General features: G+C 38.6%; 4 protein-coding genes across 5 annotated transcripts; 3 read left to right on the top strand and 1 right to left on the bottom strand.

Moving 5' to 3' along the window:
* Nucleotides 1–216: 216 nt before the first annotated feature.
* Nucleotides 217–3,268, bottom strand: LOC128554631 (uncharacterized; the record flags this gene model as incomplete). The annotated part of the gene is made up of 4 exons (XM_053535917.1): nt 3,196–3,268; nt 2,612–3,010; nt 1,887–2,141; nt 217–380 (listed from the first exon to the last, which is right to left on the bottom strand). Coding segments are annotated over exons 1-4 (891 nt in total), but the record flags the coding sequence as incomplete, so codon positions are not given.
* A 4,956-nt stretch (nt 3,269–8,224) lies between these two features.
* LOC128554633 (uncharacterized) lies at nt 8,225–12,504 on the top strand. Of its 2 annotated transcripts, none has more exons than XM_053535919.1 (4): nt 8,225–8,402; nt 9,484–9,592; nt 9,809–9,868; nt 10,138–12,504. In XM_053535919.1, exons 2-4 carry the CDS (start codon nt 9,485–9,487, stop codon nt 12,502–12,504), a joined length of 2,535 nt encoding a protein of 844 aa, XP_053391894.1. In that variant the 5' UTR covers nt 8,225–8,402; nt 9,484. The 2 variants fall into 2 exon arrangements, with proteins under 2 accessions (XP_053391894.1, XP_053391893.1); XM_053535918.1 differs by lacking the exon at nt 8,225–8,402 and adding an exon at nt 8,516–8,696.
* A 62-nt stretch (nt 12,505–12,566) lies between these two features.
* LOC128554634 (uncharacterized) lies at nt 12,567–20,680 on the top strand. Its single transcript, XM_053535920.1, has 2 exons — nt 12,567–19,840; nt 20,006–20,680. The coding sequence occupies exon 1, from the start codon at nt 12,567–12,569 to the stop codon at nt 14,877–14,879; it is 2,313 nt and encodes a 770-aa protein (XP_053391895.1). The 3' UTR covers nt 14,880–19,840; nt 20,006–20,680.
* LOC128554630 (uncharacterized protein F54H12.2-like) lies at nt 18,601–20,085 on the top strand. The gene is made up of 2 exons (XM_053535915.1): nt 18,601–19,840; nt 20,006–20,085. Exons 1-2 carry the CDS (start codon nt 18,601–18,603, stop codon nt 20,083–20,085), a joined length of 1,320 nt encoding a protein of 439 aa, XP_053391890.1.
* Nucleotides 20,681–21,328: the final 648 nt, after the last annotated feature.

The following is a 21,328-nucleotide window of genomic DNA, read 5'->3' as shown; positions in this document are numbered from 1 at the left end:
CAAGCTGAAAAATCAATCAGACATTAACACAACATAAATGTCGTCATGAACGATTTGGAGAGATCGAAATAAAACAGCTCTGAAACTCTAATAAAGTACATACAAAGACCTGTATCGGATTTTTCTTTATTCACATTTTAATGCGAGCTGTGTGTACATGTATGACTGAATGCGTTTTTGTTTTTAATCGAATATATTTACATTGTATTAAAATACCTCCGTTTTTTGGGTCTCTGGTGCTGTATCCGGATGTACCCACGTTTTTTGGGTCTCTGGTGCTGTATCCGGATGTACCCATATGACTGTTGTGAAACACATGCTGCATAAAGCCGCAATGACCATGATGATGCCAAGAAACAAAGCGTATTTACCAATAAAGTCTGAAAACATAAAGGACATTTTTTATTTGACATCACTGTCATATATACAAGAACAAAGATGCAATAGGAACAGCCATGTTCCAAGAACGTATCGACCCCGAATCGAAACCCTACATCAGTGTATTTAATGGACCTGTATATATAGACATTAATAAAAGAATAGGTAAACAACGTAATCCCATAATACAATAGAAAAAAAACTACAATACAATTTTACGAAGAATTTCTATTCTTGTTTAGTATCTTTAATCGTTTCACAATTACATTTTTAACCAACAATTTATGAGATTATAATACATATCTATTTCTCTGATGAATCTACGTGTTTCAAGATAAATGAAACAGTTTTTGTGTGGTAACTTTCACTTCGTTCGACCTGTACAGTTGATGGGGTAACTTCAGCCAACATATACTATGCATATAATGAAGAAACGGAATAAAAATAATGATATTTTATGGAGATTGTAGACAAATAAAAATGACATTTGCTTCAGCACTGTCCAATAATCAATGTAGGAATATGTTGAAACTTTATATATGTCTTAAGTATTTGAGTTTGAAGTTACCCCTACCGTTTTGATTTCTAACTTAGATCTGCTTAAATTACCTATATACAGTAAATATTATCGTTGCACAATGTGTTTTCAAGTATAAAAAAACGTTCAAATTGTTTTGAATAGTTCATTTTTTCCTATTTTGCGACTCGAGAATATCAAATTGGTTGATACATTCAAATATAATATTTAATAGATGTCATAAATATTTGCATCAAAAAGATTTCTATCATCATAGAATTAATGAGCCCTTTACTTGTACATCTTTCGGCTGAGGCACAACGTTGGTCTTACTGTAAGCTTTCTACAAGTCAAGTTTCATTGCAAAATATAACATCAATCCTAACTAGAGTTATAGCGGATGTAATGAGTTTGACGCCGCCCGTTCACCTAATGTAACGACATCGCCAGTCTTCATTTTTTTAATTCCTCGCAAATATGGAGGAGAATACATGACCTTTTGTGAATTATCTCAACATTCAAACATGTTTTAACTGGCATTATATTGGATAATCGTGATACCGATAATTTTTAATTGGTTATAGTTAATAGAGAAACGATAAAAAATCCATTCCGTATGAAAATGCCATTAAAAGAAACGGACGGTACATACATAAGATTAATTGTCTTCTCATGGTGCATGGAATTTTGGAATTTCAGTTGTCGTGAAAACATAAATAACATTCATTTGTAAAATATGGTTAAATTTGATGTGGTCAGATAACTGAATTACAATATAATAGTTTCTAATTTCTACATGGAAACGATGAAAACAGTGTCAACTATTTTCAAATATTTATTATGTAATAGTTATCCCATTTCACTGTCTTGTTTACAAAACCGTAGCGGTGCTTGAGCATGTGATCTTGTCGGCCAGGTACTCAAATCAGTAACAAAAAACAATGGAATTTTATTACATTAAATAAAGTGTAACATTTTTTAATAATCTTACTTGTGCTTGCCAACGAAGTTTTGAAACCTGCAGCGTCGTCCTGGATACTTTGCTCTGCACAGTCTATTCTTCTATCAACAACTGATTCTCTGTTTTGTTGGATATATTCAACTTCTAATGGTGATGACATGGAAACTGAATCTCTTTGCAAATTACCTGACTTCTTTTCAGTATATTTTCCTTTTGATTGGATATCTTCTTCTGCTGTCTTTGTTAGAATTCCCTCGGCTTTCATAAACTCGGAAACTGTTGTAACTGAAAACCATAAAATTCACAAACGAATTTGTATCAGTTTTGGAAGATGCTAAATCAGTCTTGAACTGTATGTATTTTGTTGAAAGTTTTTTTTTGTACTTTGAACATTGAAGTTTTAAAAATAAATAACCTGATTGATGTGTTTAGATGTACTTTGATGTAGCTCAAAGTATTACAACGGAATGGCATGACTTCAAAAACTCGTATCCAACCCGGCGCTGTGGTAGCTTTAGTTGAATAGATTTTCTACATTTAAACTCTGATTTTTCAAAACGAAAAGATGCACTGAGAATCTTTCGCGAATATAAACATAGGACAGTAAAATAACTATTTGCTAGACTAATTTGAACCTTCAGCCTACAATTGCAAGAAAATATCAAATTTGATGTCAGAAACCTAAAGTGTATTTGTCAAAAATATGTTTATCGGTTGTAGGGAACAGTAAAATATATATCATTTTATTAAATTACCAATTGTTTCCAGAAATTCCTCAGTGTTTATTACAATTTCCAACGCTATATCTTCACATCCGTCAAGCGTTCTAATAGCGCCCTCTATTTCTTGCAAATCAAGAGAAAGTTGTCCACTGACATAGTCTTGAAAATATGACATAAATGACGTCAGCGAAGAACACTGTATATGAAGAAAGACACATCTTTTGTGTGCACCCACGATTTCATAGCCCTTGGACAGAAGCTTTGAATACATTTTGTACACTGCTTCTTTGATCTCATCGTATACATTTGGTGCACTTTCGGAAAATCCACCATTCTCATCAATACATTCTTTGAAACATTGTACCATAACTTTGGAAAGTTTATCGTCCTCTTCTAAGCTACAATTCCTTACTTCTATTTTCGCACCAGATTCTGCAAATAAACATTTTTTCATTATTTAATTGTAACGTTATTCATTCATATTTAATCATAAGAGAAACAGTTTTGCCACTAAAGAAATACACATCGATCAAAATTGAAAACGAACATACATCAGTACATCTTATAAAGTTGCCGAAAAATGGCTTTAATTCAACAATTACCTTTTGAAGACTTACCAGGAACCTTAAGCTTGCTTAAAGACTCTTGCGCTTTAAATTGTTGCACCGGGTAGTCAAGTTTCTCATTCATCGATTGTTGGTCTGAAATTGCATTTACTCATTTATATTTCATAATACAAATATAATATCACATATCACATAATATCATATTACACAGATATACTGTATGCAGTGGACATTCCACACACATGTTTCACAACTATGATCATGTATTACCGCTAGTATTGAAGTAACAAGAGGGTCATGATGACCCTGGTTCGCCCACCTGAGTAATATGAGCTACATGTTTCAAATTAAAATATGATAAAATATTAAGAAAGTCGATAGTTCACATTCATGGTCAATGAAATTCAGTTTTACGATTTGTGTGTAAAACTGTGTATGTCATCAAAATTTCAAAGCTGTATCTAAAAAAGAACAAGAAAATAGGTCACTAGGTCAAGGTCAAGTGACATCATATTACTTGGGGTCATCAGGTAATTATAATTAAACAGTCTTGGAAATAGGATCAGATGATTTTTTAAGTATATTTCCTATATAACTCACGTAATAACTAAATGACCCCAGGGCGGGGCCTCTTTTAATCCCAGGGGCATAATTTGAACAATTTTGGTAGAGGAGTACTAGACAGTGCATCATACCAAATATCAAAAGCCTTAGTCGTATGGTTTCAGACAAGAAGATTTTTAAAGCTTTTTCCTATGTAAGTCTTTATAAAACTTGGGACCCCCAGGGCAGGGCCTCTTTTCACCCAAGGTGTACAATTTGAACAATATTGGTTGAGGACCATAAGACAATGCTACAAACCAAATATCAAAGGTCTAAGTGTTGTGGTTTCAGACAAGAAGATTTTTAAACTTTTTTTCTATATAAGTCTATGTAAAACTTGGGACCCCCGGGGCGGGGCCATATTTGATCCTAGGGGGATAATTTGAACAATCTTGGTAGAGGACCACTAGATGATGCTACATACCAAATAACAAAGCCCTAGGCCTTGTGGTTTTGTACAAGAAGATTTTCGAAGTTTTTCCTACATAAGTCTATATAAACCATGTGACCCCCGGGGCGAGGCCATATTTGACCATAGGGAGATAATTTGAGCAGTCATGTAGAGGACCACTAGATGATGCTACACACCAGATATCAAAGCCCTAGGCCGGCCCTGTGGTTTTGGATAAGAAGATTTTTTAAAGTTTTTCCTTTCGGCTGCCATGGCAACCAGAGTTCTGAATGGAATTCAATTCTTTGAAAAATCTTGAAAGGGGGCCACCCAAGGATCATTCCTGTGGAGTTTGGTGTAATTCTACCCAGTGGTTTTCAAGAAGAAGATTTTTTTTAGTAATTGTTGACGGACGACGCACGACTGACGACGGACGACGGACATCAAGCGGTCACAATAGCTCACCTTGTCACTTCGTGACAGGTGAGCTAAAAAGTGACAGCTGAAGCTGGAAGTTACAATTAGTTAAATATGAAACAGGAACGCAATCAATAGAGAAGGTGTGGTTTACTTTTGATAACAAGCCGTTAATTCTGGAAAATATCCTGAACTGACCAATGTCAGTGTCCAGAAAATGATGCATGGATAGTTCATCCAAAAATCAGGGACTAATATATCTTAAAAACTTTACTGGTTACTTTTCAAAGACAGCTGGTCGTGCATAACAGATTTACCGTATAAAATATGTGATGCACTTAACTAAAAATAGAATGATTTATCAGTATGGCTGGCATAAATTCTATAACCCTTCTTTTGAGTCAGACCGACACAATGTGGGTCATTCAGCAATTTGTCAAACTTTTTATACCCAAGATGCCTCTTCTGGGTTTGTTTCCGGCATTGCCGAGAGTAGAACCACCGACTTCCCGTTGTCATGCTGAATGACTTTTTTACACTCTCAAATAGAGAGTGGTTAAGGTCTCTGACTTTAAATTACTTGCACCTCATCGATTTGGGTTCGAGCCTCACTCGGGGTATTGAATTTTTCATGTGAGGAAGCCATCCAGCTGGCTTACAGAAAGTCGGTAGTTCTAACCGGGTGCGCGCCCGTGATGAAATAACGCACGGAGGGGCACATGGGGGTCTTCCTCCACCCTCAATGCTGAAAGGTTGCCATATTACCTAAATTGTTTCGGTGCGATGTTAAACCCAACAAAACAAACAAACAAATACTCCAAAATGCGGTTTCGAACTCTCACCGGTGAGAAGCAATTATTCGAATTCAGTGACCTTTACATCTTGGGCACATGAGCCCGATGAAAAACATCTGAGGCACAGGAGCCCCATTAAATAACGCTAAACAAGACACAAAATGCGGATACTGTGTGGATTTGCTTCAAACCTCTACAATTCTCAAGGATGATAGCTTTGTTGAAATTCAGTTATTGAAGTATCTACTGGTTCAAGAACAAAACAAAGAACATTCACTCAACAAATTCATGACAGAATATTGAACTATCGAAATGACTTTGGGTGTTTATCTCATAGTCATAAATGCAGTCTAAAATTAACTGTTTAAGTGTTTAGCTCTATTTACAACATTTTCGTGACGTGAATACTGTATTGTAATTAAGGATGTACGTGCGTTTTCTTCGGGATATTTTCTTTTCAAATATTTCTTCTAGCAGACTTTATGCCGAAAATAAATGCTGTATAAATAAAATATGGCTAACAATTTACCATTTAACCAAACAGATTCTACTTGTTGCGAAAAAGATTTTTTCATCCTTACTTTATGGCCGGCGTTTGACTTATATGGGTGCAAGATGTAAAATGGTCGGTAATTTCAGATCAAGTTTGGTTCTGATATTTTTCTGACTTATATATACATAAACAAGTTATATGTACAACTGATTACAATTTTCAACATAACATTGAAAGTAAAAATTAAAATACATGTAAATAGAACTTAGAATATCAAAATTCACCAGTTTTTAAAGGTTCTCGCTAGATATATATCATAGAAGCACGGTAATCTCATTTTTTTCTTTTCATTTTGAAGTACTTTTTGTGTATCAATAAGCAGCTAAATATTTTAAAAATTTTAACAACAGATTTTTAAAGTTTTTTCTTTGTAACCATTGAAAAAAATTGGTGGAGTAATCATGTCAGCATGTGAAAATGAATGAGATCTGTAAATAAAAATTATGTTTATACAATACTGATATCACCATGTATTCATAGTAACCTGTAAGACCCAATCTGACTAAAGTACTTGATTTTCTGAACGAAGATCTGAAAATGACCCATTCACATTCGTCTTCTATATATTTTGGATTTCCAATATTGTTATTTTTATTCTCGCAAATCTATTTTCATTTGAACCAATCAGACACTTGTTCGAATGTCAAAGAGTAAGAAAAATGTGCAGTCAAACCGGGGTCAAACCCGGGACCCCTCGCTTACAGAGCAAGTGTCCTACTGACTATATTTTTGTTTTAACTTCAAAAATTGATAAAGTAATTTCGCAAGAAAATAAGAAAATATATATTGTGCCTTGAAATCGTTGATTTTAGAAAGACGTTTGATGTAGTATACAGGAATGGAATATGGTACAAATAATAACAATGCGGGTCTTCCTCAAACTTTGTTAAAATGTTACAGAAAATTTACGAAAATGTAAAAACATATGAACTATACTGACTGATAGCCGGCCATCTATCATTTTGCGTAATGAGAATTGTAAATATGAAAACTCCAGGCTAAATATAGATTTGAAAAATGTTGTAAGGTAAGCTCTGATTGGCTAGCGAAAGGGTCGTCAGAACGCGGCTATCAATAGCTCGTCTTCAGATCATAAGCGTGGCGTAAAAGGAGATGTACTTTAGTCAGATTGCTGTAAGACCTTCGTACCTATAACATTAAGTGGCATATTATATGTACTTTACTTTTTTTGTCATAGAAACTAATGTTCCTCAAGCCCACATAGCACGAAAAAATTTTTAATTCTAGAAAAAATGGTCGTATATCCGTAACCTCTTCAGTGCAAAAAACAATTATATCGGTATTTATTTTAGGGATGTATATGCTTTTTTCATAAAGTTCGTAACATGACAATAAACGTCGATGAAAAAAGCAGTCAGTATAGTTCACACTGGCCATAGATTTCACAGAAGCGGTGGTTCCAACGCCGCGGCGGTGGAGGATTCGTCGCAGAAGCGGTGGATAAATATGGCTGGCTGACTATACTGCGTTAAGCTCTCTAATAATGTTTTCCATATTTATTCATGTTTGAATGAAAACAACCAGTGAGACAGGAGCCCACATGTATACTCTTCCAGACACAAATATTTGTTTAGTGCAATTCATCGTCATTAATGTAAACACTTCTGTATAGTTTGACGAGAACCTGACATTTTTGTAGAATTTCCATCACAAATAGTAAAATCTTGTACAAAGCAACCCATTAGCACGTTTGCATCAAATTGTAAGTATGACACTGTCAAGCAAAAACGATTTCTAATCAATCAAAATTGATTCCAATGCAGTAGCATGCTTTACGGTGTATCTCATTTCTTTAATGATCGTTATGGACTTCTAACTTCACGAAATTCCCGGGATTTTGATTGAGGTATGTCCATAAAATCACTTTTACATAAGACAGTAATATAAACTGTATGCTTAGTATGGTATACTATTGATTAGCACTTCCGTTCTGATGAATGCATACATGAAAGCTAAGCTTAATGTTTTGTATCATAATCTACTGCCAATAAATAACAGTTTGTTTTTACTTACCAAATGCCCCCACCCCCACCAGTAGTATGGTTTACCCTGTAGCTGCCTATCTTCCTTGGCCCTTGGCTAGTCCTCGATCTGGGACAGTTACGGTGACCTTGACCTACCTAGGTACATGTAGATAACCTCGATACTAAATATAGAACATACATGACATCATGTGATCATGTTTTTTGGATTCCCAGTGACCCTGGTATGCAAATGAGGGATTACGCAGCATTTTTTGGTTAAGTCACGACCTACATAAACAAAAGTACACTGGAAATAACCGTGGACTTGTACTGATTTTTTACATTTCAACGTGACTGGACATGTTTGAGGCGCACACCAAAAGCAATCATTTTTCAAACAGTTCACATAAGATTACTGTTTTAGTCACAACGAGTTTTAAAGCGATTTTTAGTATATTGTGAAAAATACCGGGTTTGAATTCCGCGCTTCTCGACATAAACTCTCGGAATATAAGGTATGTAAACCTATTTATATAATTTAAACTCTCTCTGTATTTGCTGTTCGTGTTTGTTTTCTTATACATTTTTAAATCTTGTACTGGATTTAAATGCGTATTTAATTACTTTCACTTAAATTGTTTTTAAAACATTTTTTATACCCGAATGCGTTTATCTACATACATACTTTTATCACTCCACTGCATTTACAAAACTGTTTTATCTAGTTTTTAAAATAACACATTTGGGCGTGTATTTCAACAGTAACAGGGTTACAAAGTTTAAGCTCGGATTTATTTCATTTTACCTAGGTATTTATATTTTTTTCAACTTTTTTCATGTATTTATTCTTTAAACTTTTTAAAACTGTTGTTGCTGCTATTTTGTAACACTATATCAACTATTTTTACCTAGTTATCTCAAAGTTTAAATGTAAGCTGTCTTCTTAAACTATAACTTGTTTCGCATTTTAGTTGTGTATATAAGGGGACAAATCTTGAGCTGAGGTTGTCTTTACGTTTAAACATCAATACAGTAAAATCACGCTAATAAGACCACTTTCAATATTTTAAAATCATGTAGTTTTTGGAGATTTCTGTCAGTATGAATTTGAAAGATAGAGCCTAAATTTTAAAATTTACACCAATGATTAAACTAATTCATTCAAAGTTTAAACATGAGTCTCTTTTTTACCCTGAATACTTTTATTAAAGAAATAATTTACTTTTACTTAAATTGATTTAAAACATTTTTTATACCCGCTTATATTTGCATTATAAACAGAAGGAGGGAAAAAAAAACATAAACCAGGCCCTATAAAGTCTTGTTTTTGTTGTTGCTTTAAATATTTCAAAACTATGTTAAACGCATAAACCATGACTTGATCGTATGCCTGTAAAACTGCTTGGATCGTGTTCATAAAAGCGTAACTTTATCATAACCTACATAAAGTTAAACCTTGATATAAATATGTCGCGAAACTACTGAAGTGTTAATACATAAATACAAGAGATTAAACAATTCAAGTCAAACACGCTCAACTCAAGAATAAAATTTTCAGTTAAAATAAAAACAAACAATAAAACATCTTAATTTCAGAATGGCTGGAGTATGCAAATGGTGCGGAGCCTTTTTCAAAGACATAACAGAGTTAGAAAAACATGAAGACATTCATCGGCAATCGGATAGTTTAGGCGGACTCATAAATGTGAGTTTATTTAAAAAAAAAAAAAAATTGTTTGAGCTACTTGTTATAAAAATCAAGTTTCGTTGTTGCAATATATCATAATTATCCAATTGATGTACATTTTTCAAATGGTTTAGATGATACAAGGAATCTATCTAACTTATTTAATAACTATATACGTTCTTATGAAATGTTATGAAAATTATGTACACGTATTTATCATTTTCTGTTTTAAAGGTCAATACCCAACGTGAAGACACATGCACTGAAAGCTTACCAGAAACAGAAAACCCTCAGGTAAAGTGCTTTTATTATTTTTGGATCTATACACCCCCACCTCACTCCCTCACACTAATTCAGCTTTAGACAATTTACAGCAAATGGATTACTATTACGCATTGAGAAAATTGTATTGCTTACTGTGGTTTAAAATTAGGTCTTTTGTTAGAACAACAGGTGTTGGACATCCAATCATAAAAAAAAAAATGGTCATTTCAGAAATTATATATATTATTTGTGTGTGTTTTAAACACCTAAAAAAGTTGTTTATTGTCATTTGTTTATAGGTAATTATCAAATCAAAGAAACAGAAAGCTACCGCCGGGTTTCCTTGTGATCGATGCCACAAATCATATCGTCGAAAGAATCATCTGAACACCCACTTCCGTGCAGAACATATGGGGAAAACATTTTCTTGCTCTAAGTGCGGAAAAGAGTTCAAATATTCATTTGACAAAACCCATCACCAGAAGTCTTGCCAGGGTGTGACTGAACATCTTTGTCTTAAATGCGGGAAAAGATGTTCCACAGCTCATGGTCTTAAAAGACACAAACAGTGGCACGATCAAGAGCTAAAGTCCAAGTCCAAGACCAAACCTACAACACGTACCAAGCAAGGCAACCCATCTCAACAGTTTCAATGTAGGCAATGTGTTGAGGCTTTTGAGTCCCGACGCCGACTACAAGAACACGTACTGCGTCAACACAGACGTAGTCCCGGTGCTGTAATGGAGCGCCCAAGAAACTCCGCTCCATTACAATGCCAGTGTCGGCGATGTTTCCAGCGATTTGATAGTCGGCGGGAGTTATACTTACACAATATGCGCCAGCATTACCAAGTCGGAGGGGCTTTGCAGCGTCGACCTTGGGACAATAATAATGCCCCCTGGGAAAGGGATGGTTGGAATGCAGACTTGCGTGAGGTTTATGAAGCCAATGCCCCATTGATTCTAGAGTCTCATCGAAGGGGACCAATTATGTCCGTCTACAACTTTCCTTTGGACAATGACGTCAGCATGGACCAGCTCATGGGTTTCGCCAACGAGATATATCGTCAAGAACAACAAGCTTTCCGACTGAATCTCGTATTTGGCGTCATTCTACAGAACAGAGTGACTGGAGAGTACCGTTATTTCGTACCCTACAACAATAACGGCATTTTCGAACGTCCGTTATACATTTCTAGACTCAGGGACTTGGACAATCTTCGGCTTAATCTACAACGTAGAGATATTCTAACAGATATCCTACGTATTCGACCAGACACTCAGTGGATTCCTGTCTTGGTCACCAATGTGCATTTCACCGTGTACAACACTTTCTATCCTCTAGGCACGGGTGACCTCCCGGACTACCTTCTAAAAAAGGAAAGCATTTATCCATTAATCAAAAATCGGCAAAACGGGAAACTTTACGAAGACCACTTGTGCGCCTTTCGCTGTCTGGCTCTCCACAGAGGTTACGAGATTAAAAGTGTTGACGGTCCCGCCAAGACATTTCATCATGAATGGGTAAAACATCCGCACAGTAGCACGGAAGGATTGACGTTCGAAGATTTTCCGGCTTTTGAAACACTGTTTCGCGTCAATCTGGAAGTCTACAGCTTGCAGGAAGACGAGATCGCAGTCCCCGTGTATAAATCCAGGGGGGTACAAGACTCTACCATGTACCTGAACATGTACGAAAACCATTTGTCGTACATCAGAGATTTCAACTTGTACGCGCAAAAATACCGATGCAGGACTTGCGAACGTCACTTTAAACATATCCGTGATCTACATCGTCATCAAAAAATCTGCACCAACAAGACCAAGTACATTTATCCAGGAGGATTTTACAAGTCCAGGGACAGCATCTTCGAGGAGCTGGAGCAGTTTGGCATTAACGTTCCAAAGGACCAACGCACATATCCCTGGATTTTGTGCTATGATTTCGAGGCCATGTTACAAAAGGTGAACGAGCGCCCGACGGAATATTTGCAGTGGACGCAAAAGCACGTCCCCATCAGCGTGTCCATATGCAGTAACGTCGAGGGTCACACCGAGCCTATGTGTATCGTGGAGCCCGATCAAGATCTGCTGGTTCAAAAAATGATTGAAGCTATGCAACATGTAGCCAATACCGTCTACCAACTCGCCGAAGAAAAATGGGGATGGGTGCTCGATGCGATCGATGAAAAGGTCAACCAAGATTTAGAAGCAGAAGAACAGGAAGAGCAAGAAGCAGAAGAAGGACAAGAACAAGATGAGGAGGAAGAACAAGATGGAGAAGATAACAAACGACCACTACACCCTCTTAAAACCCTCTACGGATATTTAGTGGGTTACATATCGCAGCTTCCCGTCGTAGGATTCAATTCTGCCAAGTACGACCTAAATCTCGTCCGGCAGTATATAGCTAAACATTTGAACATGCACGAGTCCATTCATAGCTTCGTTATTAAAAAAAACAACGCTTACTCTTGCATCGCTACTGATGATTTAAAGTTTTTGGACATGTCTCAATTTCTAGCCGCGGGCTCCTCCTATGCCGCTTTCCTGAAAGCTTACCACGTGGAAGAAAAGAAAGGTTTCTTTCCCTACGAGTGGTTTGACCAGTCGAAAAGCTCGAATGGACAGCTTTGCCCAGTCACGATGCTTTCTTCAGCAGTCTAAAATCGAGCAACATTAGTAAAGAAGACTATGAGTTTTGCCAACGAGTATGGGGAGAGAAACGCATGAACAAGTTTCAGGATTTTTTAGTCTGGTACAACAATTTGGACGTCGCTCCTTTTGTGGAAGCCGTAGAGCATTTCCAGGAGTTTTATTTCAACAAAGGGATAGACGTCTTTAAGACGGCCATTTCCGTACCAGGCATCGCCAGACAGCTGTTATTTAGGTCTGCGAAAGAACAGAATGCCAATTTTGCCCTGTTTGATAAGGATAATGCCGACCTGTATCAAACGGTAAAACAGAACATAGTTGGTGGTCCAAGTCTTATTCTGACGAGATACCATCGAGCCGGACAAACCCGTATTCGCGATGGGAAAAACATATGCGGTTCTATTCTCGGGTTTGACGCTAACGCCTTATATCTCTGGGCTATTGGCCAACCTATGCCCGTTGGGCCATTCGTACGCCGTCGTGCTGTAAACGAATTTCGTCCCGAAGTTCGAGACAAGTACATGTCAGCGTATTATTGGATGAACTGGCTGATCCACACTCAAGGCTCGAACATCATGCATAAGCTCAATCACGGACAAGAAGTGAGGATCGGAAAATATCCTGTTGACGGTTATTCCCCGCCACAACGTCCGGATGACAAGCCCATCGTGTATCAATTCCACGGATGCTATTTTCATTCGCATCTTTGCGAGGTCACCAGAGGGGTGAAGGACAAAGAATGGTGGAAAAACCGAGAGGACAATTATCAAAGGACTCTGGATATTTCGGCTTACTTGAGGGCACGAGGAAACGAAGTCATTGAAATGTGGGAATGCGAATTTCGACAGTATTGTAGAGCCAATCCCGACATTTATACTTTCATCGATCGAGAGAGACCGAGCTTCTTTCAGAGCCACAAAGGTAAAACCGACGAAAACCAAATCCTAGAGGCTGTGGTGAAAGGAGAGCTGTTTGGGATGGTGGAAGTGGACATCGAAGTGTCTGAGCAGTGGCCTTGGTATTTCAAAGATCCGCGAATGACGCCGTATCAGTATTTCCAAGAAATGTCTCCATTGTTCTGCACTACCGACATTCCTTTCGATGCTATCGGCGATCACATGCAAGCCCATATCCGGGAATATCAACTTTCGGAGCAACCTAGACGTCTTCTGGTGGGCGGTATGAAAGCTAAACAACTATTGATTGCCACACCGCTTCTCCAGTGGTACATACGCCACGGAATGGTTGTCACCAAAGTGTATCAGGTTGTGGAGTATCAACAGCAGCGCTGCTTTCAAGCCTTCGTGGAAGAAATCAGCGAAGCCAGACGAGCTGGGGACAGAGACCCAGACACAGCCATTATATCAGATACAAATAAAGTGATTGGGAACTCGAGCTACGGTTCGCTTATCATGGATAAGTCTAAGCACAGAAATGTAAAATATGTACAAGGCGAAAACGAAACGTGCCTGAAAATAAACGACCCTTGCTTTTGTAAGCTAGAATGTTTGGACCCCGAAGAGCAATATTACGAAGTGGAACTGGCGAAGCGCGTCATCAAGCTGGATTTACCGATTCAGTTAGGTTACTTCATTTTACAGTACGCTAAACTGCGCATGCTCGAGTTTTACTTCGATTTTATGGACGTATACGTAGACAGGTCGGACTTTGAGTATTGCGAAATGGACACAGACAGCGCCTACATGGCCATTTCGGGTTCGAGTATAGAAGAGGTCATTAAACCGGAGATGAAGGAAATATACCAACGCGGTCTCAAAGGTTTCTGCAACGAAACGAAGACAGAGGCCGATGCACAGCACCACTGGTTTCCTAGGACATGTTGTTCAAAGCATGCCAAGTTTGATAAGCGTACACCGGCATTGTTTAAACTGGAATACCAGGGTGACGAAATGATCGGGCTGTGCAGTAAAACGTACATTGTGCGAAAAGAACAGACTGTGTCAGCCTCTTCAGCCAGGGTCGCGGCTTACCACTTATTGAGACGATGTCTGAAATTAAGAAAGAAACCCTGCCCTTACAGACCCAGACGAGTAAACGAATTTAAATTCAGTTCGAAAGGAGTCAGCAAACGACTTTTAAAAGCACCCATGGCGAAGTTTAGCCGGGTATTAAAAACAGGAAAAGCCCAAGGCGGACTCAATCGAGGATTTCGTGTAAGAAATAATGCAGTTTTTACTTACTCACAGGAGAGAAGGGGATTTTCGTATCTTTACTGCAAAAGAAAAGTGATGAATGATGGAATCCATACAGTACCGCTAGATCTAACGTTGTGTCCAGTACCAAAACAAGATACATTTAAAGAGCAGGAAGTGAACGACCAAGAATTGGTGAACATTTTGGTGCATCTCCTCGAAGATAATGAATAATAAAAATAAAAAATATCTCCTATAAGTAGCAGGTTCCCTGTCGTCTTGGGTTATATTCATCATGTATCCCTTCCCAGAAGGAGCGTCTATCTCCGTATCTGGAGCCACGTGTAGCGGTAAAACGAGCTGGATTTTTCGGTTATTACGTCATAAGGTCGAGTTGTTTGTCAGCCCACCGAAGAAGGTGCTCTATTGTTATGGCGTCTACCAACCTATGTTCGAGCAAATGGAAAGAGAACTATCCTTTGTAGAGTTTCATTCAGGGTTGCCTAGTGAAAAGGAACTCGGGGACCTTTCAGACAGTCAAGTTTGCAATTTAGTCATCCTTGATGATCTCATGGACAGTGTGACATCATCACCAGAAATGGAGGCTCTGTTCGTTAAAGGAATGCATCACCGGCATTTAAGTTTACTCTATTTGAATCAAAATCTGTATTGCAAAGGTCGATATAGCCGCACCATCAACTTGAACACTCATATTTTAGTGCTGATGAAAAACCCCAGGGACGTGTCACAACTCCAGTGCCTGGCGAGACAAGCTTTCTTGGGCAAAAGCGCCTTTCTACTGGAAGCTTTTAAGGACGCCACGTCAGAGCCTTATGGATATTTGGTTTTGGACTTTTCGCCCGCGGGTGAAGAAGAGTACCGTGTAAGAACCAGAGTGTTTCCGGGCGAAGACACGATCATTTATCAAGCCCTATAAAGAACACTTGTGATTGACAAAGAACGTCATATTCCTCTATACCTGATGACAGCAACGTCACATCATGCATAAAATGGTCTTATTACCGTACGACAGATATCAGCGACTGCTTTTGGAAAAAACAAACATCGCTAACACTTTGCCAGTAGAAGAAGAAGAAGAAGAAGAAACTACACAACAACAACAACAAAAGCAGATATCATCAGAAAATACTTTAACAGATCATTCTAGAGTGAAACCAGAGAAGAACGACATTGAGAGATCAATTACATTGTTTTCAAAGACATTGCAGGGACGTGCACGTGCGTTACTCACCTACATACTTCCACATATTAGCTGGAATCAGAAAGGGGAGGTAACTATATCAGGAGAAAGAATACCCAACTCCAATATCGTGGACCTAGTTAAAGTGCAGTTAAAAGACTACAAGGATTTTAGACCCGTCGGGCATCTGGAATTTGAGACATTGTTGACAGATATCAACGTCCCGCACACTTTGCTTTCAGCTTCCCGTCGCAGTCAGATCGGTGGATCAGACATACCGCCTCCACCGGGGATCCCTGTCAAGAGAAAACGAAGTAAGAAAGTTGAGAGTTCCACCGACAGTTCAAAACCACAGAAAGTCAAATGGCTCAAACTGTGAACAAGTACGAAGACTATCTTAAATCTATCTATTATGATCCAAAACACGCCGGTTCCTTTAGCGGCGTGGATAAGTTGTACAGAGCTGTAAGGAAAGACGGAAAATTTGTGTTGAGTAGAAACAAAATTCGCGACTGGCTTTTAAAACAAGAGGATTTTGCCGTGCACAGAGAAGATCGCCGGAAATTCAAACGTAGACGAGTGATTGCTCCTACTGTAGACTACCAATGGGACGAGGATACGGCTAATATGGCGTATTACGAGAAAGATAATGAGGGTTATGGCTATTTCCTGTTGGCGGTGGACATAATGTCAAAGTACGTGTGGACAGTGGCACTGCGTACCACAACCGGTAAAGAAGTACTGAAAGCGTTACAGTCGATTTTTGCCAAGGGGAGAAAACCGAGTAAGATCAGAAGCGATCAAGGGACAGAATATGTCAACAAATATGTTAAACAATTTCTAAAGAAGACGGGAGTGCATTATTTCGTAACACAAAATTTAGTGAAAGCTTCGTACGCGGAACGAAGTATCAAAGTGATCAAAAGTAGACTTATACGTTACATGACTCGCCACCAAACTCACAAATGGATAGACGTTTTATCCAGTATCACGGAGAGCTACAACAAGACGTACCATCGTTCCATTAAAAAAGCGCCCGGAAGTGTCAAACCCGGCGATTCCGTAGCCTTGTGGCAGCTTTTATACGGCAATCTCCCCAAGCCAGCCAAAAAGAAACAACCCCCAACATCCCGGTTCAAGGACTTTAAGTATAAAGTGGGTGATCTAGTGAGGCTTTCTTACATGAGGCGACCGTTCATGCGTGAATACGATGAAAGGTGGAGCAGAGAATTGTTTGTGATCAACGAACGGTTTATGAGAGAAAACATTCCGCAGTACCGACTGAAAGACTACGCGGGCGAAGAAATTTCTGGTAGCTTTTATCAGAATCAATTGAAAAAGGCCTACAACCAAGAAACGTATTTAGTGGAAAAGGTACTCAGATCGAGGGGACGGAAAGGTCATAAACAATTTCTTGTGCGTTGGAAAGGCTGGCCGCCAAAGTATGACACATGGCTCAGTGAGAAAGATATAGAAAGTCTTAAATAGCGTGGAACTAGTCAATACTTGGTCATAACTAGCAGATATGATGGTGCGAAAACATCTAGCGTTGCTAGAATTACTCGTAGACTCGTCGGACCAACAACGACTAGCCATTTTGAAGACATTATCTATCGCACAGTTGAAAGCCATATTAGAATCCATATACAACGTGTTAAAAGGAACATCGCCACTCAAAGAGAAAGATAAAAAGAAATTGATGCCATATCAAAACGTCATTCGCCGACTCGTGTCTAAAGAGCTCACTCATAAACAGCAGAGAAGATTATTAACCAAACACCGTCACATCTTACCGACGTTACTGAAACCGGTAGTACAGTTGTTGAAAGTGTGAGTGAAACAAAACACAAAAGAAAACTATGACTGATAGATACATTTACGTGAATAGTCAAGACAGTAATTCGTATTTTCCTGACAACGAAGCTTGCAAGTTTAGCGTTCATTTAAGTTTACCTCTGATACTGAAGGGTAGCTGGAAAGTTGCTCTTACGGAATTTTATGCCTCAGATAATTCAAAGACGAGAAGTAAAACGACGGATGCTCTTTACGTATGCGCAGACTTTTGTAAAGAGAACATAGTGCACGGAGATGAACAACCGCTGTTAAGGAGAATAGTGAAAAACAAAAAGAATACGTGGGAGTATACGTTCGAGACGCCTTACTACGTACCCGTGAAAGGAAAAGAAATAAGAGAGTTTCAAATCTATATAAAACGTGAGGACGGAACGTTGGCTTCAGAACTGAAATCGCCACTGCATTTAACACTTCACTTGAAGCAATACCCATTTTATTGAAAAAAAAAAAGAAAGAATAATAATAAAAATAAAATATGAAATTATACGTGCCTCGTCCGCAGACGTGGGTAGACTTTTTTCAACGTGTACATAGCGGTAAAACGTCCCTCAACCAATCAGGTGCCGGAAGACGACGGCACGTGATACCAGTGAATGAATCAAATGCTTTGAGTAATAAACAGTTCCAGATTAAAGCCGTGTTACCGGCGGAGCAAACTGCGGCTCAGGCTAAATCCGAATTGGAACGCAATGATATAAATCCTGATAAAGTGGCGAAAGATCTTCAGTCTACTGTCGACGGACGAGGGAGGAACAACAAACGTAAAAGAACGAAAACGCAGAAAACGTCTGTAAAACGTCAACGTACACAAGGAAAGTCGGGCACTGCGAAAGGATCTAAGGATATTTTCGTTATCGATTGAAGTATAAACAACACATGCACACACATATGTAAAAAAAAATGTCCGTGTTTAACGAGGAAAAATTTAGCGAAGGACTGGTTTCGGAACTAGCATTGTTTGATCTTCCAAGTACGCAGACTAGCGTAACGGACGTCTATTATGAAGAAATTCGTCCGATTTCACAATTGTCTGACAGTGCGAGTCCAATCGAATTCCGAATCGGTGGGCAAAATTCCATGGATTATCTGGACATGAAAGGAACGCAACTATACGTCAAACTGAGAGTGAAGACGGCTGCGGGCGCTAACTTAGTCGCTCAAAAGGTTGGACCAGCGAATTTGTTTCTCCAGGCCTTGTTTTCATCCACAGAGGTAACTTTGCAGAATAAAGCAACGGTTACAGCGAACTACAATCCGTACAGGGCTTACATACAGACGATATTGAATAATGGACAGGATGCCACTTCACAACTACAGTCTCAGCTATTTTACATGGACACTCCAGGAAAACACGCTGTGACAGATCCTGGTGGTGCAAACATGGGTTTGTATGAAAGGGCCAAACTGATAGCGACATCGAAAACGTTGGATCTGCAGGGTCCCATATTTCATGACTACTTCTCACTGGAACGTTATTTGTTGAATCAAGTGGACGTCAAAGTAAAGCTGTACAGAAGTTCGCCAGACTTTTGCTTGGTTAGCAGCGAATCATCGCCGGCATTCAAGATTGAAATTGAGGATATCTATATCTTAGCCAGGAAGATTCGGGTAAATCCGGCGGTAATCTACGGACACGCAGATATACTGAAAAACACCAACGCCAAATATCCGTACACTCGAGTTGAATGTCGGTCTCAAAGCGTGGCTTCGGGTAGTACTAGTTTTCACTGGGAAAACATTCTTCAAAATCAACGACCGAACAAGGTGGTTATCGGTTTTGTAAAATCGAAAACGGTCTCTGGCGACTACGGCACCAATCCATTCAACTTTGAAAACTGTAACATACAGAGCATTTATTTATACGCCGACGGACTACCTGTGGGAGGCAATCCCTTAAAGCTGGACTTTAACGAAGTCACTGGACAGTCTAATATACGGGCCTACGTCAATACATTTACTGCGACTGGCAAATGGAGACAGCCGGATGAAGGAAACCAACTGAGCAGAGAACAATTTAATGCTGGAACAACAATGTTCGTATTCCAGTTGGAGCCAAACTTCGACCATCATGGAGAGTACTTGTCGCTAGTGAAAACGGCGAATGTCAAACTGGATGTACAGTTCTCCGCTCCACTATCAGGTATGCTATTTAATTGTGTAAAACATAAAAAATTATTAATTTCGATTATTTGTTAATATTACTCTTACATTGAGCTCGTATCATTGTACTTATATTTGACTCGTGAAAAGAACAAACAAAACCTAGTTGTGTATTTAATTTGCTCCCTTGTTTTCTTTTTGACAGAGAGTGTAAGCTGTTTGGTATACAGTGAAATGTCCGGTTACTTCGAGTTAAATAAAGAGAGAGACATCATTACGCAATGAATACGCATCAGTTGCAGTGTATGATACAGTGCGATCCAGTGTTGAACGGACATGTAATGGGTGTTTTTGCGGCTGATCGACTTCCTAAGTGGACGCCTGGCTATCCCTTTGGCTTTATAGCAAATACTGACATTCATTCAAATCCAGGATATCATTGGTGCGCCTTTTACGACGATGGACGTGGTAATGTGGAATTTTTTGACAGTTACGGAAAGGGACCGGGTGTAAATAGCGCGCATTTCCTGCGCTGGATAAATGCTCGCGCAAAAACTCGAATTGTGAATCACGTACAATTACAGAGCGATGAATCTAAGATATGCGGACTTTATGCGGTGTTATACCTTCATCAAAGATTTTTGGGTTATAACATGGAGGACATTGTCAGTGTTTTTGATGATAGTAATTATGAATCCAACGATTCTTACGTCTACGAATTAATGACAGATGCCTATCCTCATTGTTTATAAACGTGACATTTTGTGTACGTATACGGGTGTAAATAATGTATATGTTGTAACTTATCCTATGTATATACAATTTCATATACTATTTTGTTTTGTGTAAATATGTTGATAAAGTAAATAGTTTGATTATATTATATCTTTTTTTTATTTTGGAAAAAAAAAGAGGTCATAAAGTGTTTGTTGTTTCATTTGGTTCCCTCTGATATATCCTATTATTTTCGGTGTCGTCCCGCTACGGAGTAGCCGAGACATAATAGGGATCACTTTTCCGTCCGTCCATCCGTCTGTCCGTCCGTCTGCTTATCTGTCTGCATGCCTACTCGTTTGTCTGTCCGTCAGTCAGTCCGTGCGTACGTGGGTGCATCCGTTGGTGGGTCAAGAGATCTTTACCACTCGGCCACAAGAGCCGCATGAATTGGTTGGAATAATAAAAACCCAATTACTTTGATTATAGATCCTATTTTTATTTTTTAACAATATCAATTATTCAAGTTTAAAAGCGTAAACAAGAAGCATGTAATGAGTCATAGGTAATATATATATATTAAATATGCTGTAGCTTTTATCCAAGAAAACACGCACGCGCACAAAAGCGTAGTCATTTGTTCTACAGTCGTTTGTCAAGATGAAGGAATTGTTTAATCATTCCTATCATTTTGTTTTTCCAATTACCACATTTCATGTCCGTCTCACGCCAATAGCGACAATAAATTTTCAGTCTGTACATGTTGACGAGTTCCTGGTCTTCAAAGAAAACCACAGAGGACTCCCACTTCGTG

This window comes from Mercenaria mercenaria, unplaced genomic scaffold (assembly GCF_021730395.1).
Source record: "Mercenaria mercenaria strain notata unplaced genomic scaffold, MADL_Memer_1 contig_580, whole genome shotgun sequence".
Classification (NCBI taxonomy): domain Eukaryota; kingdom Metazoa; phylum Mollusca; class Bivalvia; order Venerida; family Veneridae; genus Mercenaria; species Mercenaria mercenaria.
This window is presented reverse-complemented; position numbering and strand designations above follow the sequence as displayed.

Excerpts from the sequence above, each read along its gene's own strand:
- LOC128554633 (XM_053535919.1), top strand. The coding sequence starts at position 9,485 with ATGGCTGGAGTATGCAAATGGTGCGGAGCCTTTTTCAAAGACATAACA. Across the intron at positions 9,593-9,808 it reads GTTTAGGCGGACTCATAAAT|GTCAATACCCAACGTGAAGA; the intron begins GTGAGTTTATTT and ends TCTGTTTTAAAG. Across the intron at positions 9,869-10,137 it reads CAGAAACAGAAAACCCTCAG|GTAATTATCAAATCAAAGAA; the intron begins GTAAAGTGCTTT and ends ATTTGTTTATAG.
- LOC128554634 (XM_053535920.1), top strand. The coding sequence starts at position 12,567 with ATGAACAAGTTTCAGGATTTTTTAGTCTGGTACAACAATTTGGACGTC.
- LOC128554630 (XM_053535915.1), top strand. The coding sequence starts at position 18,601 with ATGTCCGTGTTTAACGAGGAAAAATTTAGCGAAGGACTGGTTTCGGAA. Across the intron at positions 19,841-20,005 it reads GTTCTCCGCTCCACTATCAG|AGAGTGTAAGCTGTTTGGTA; the intron begins GTATGCTATTTA and ends TCTTTTTGACAG.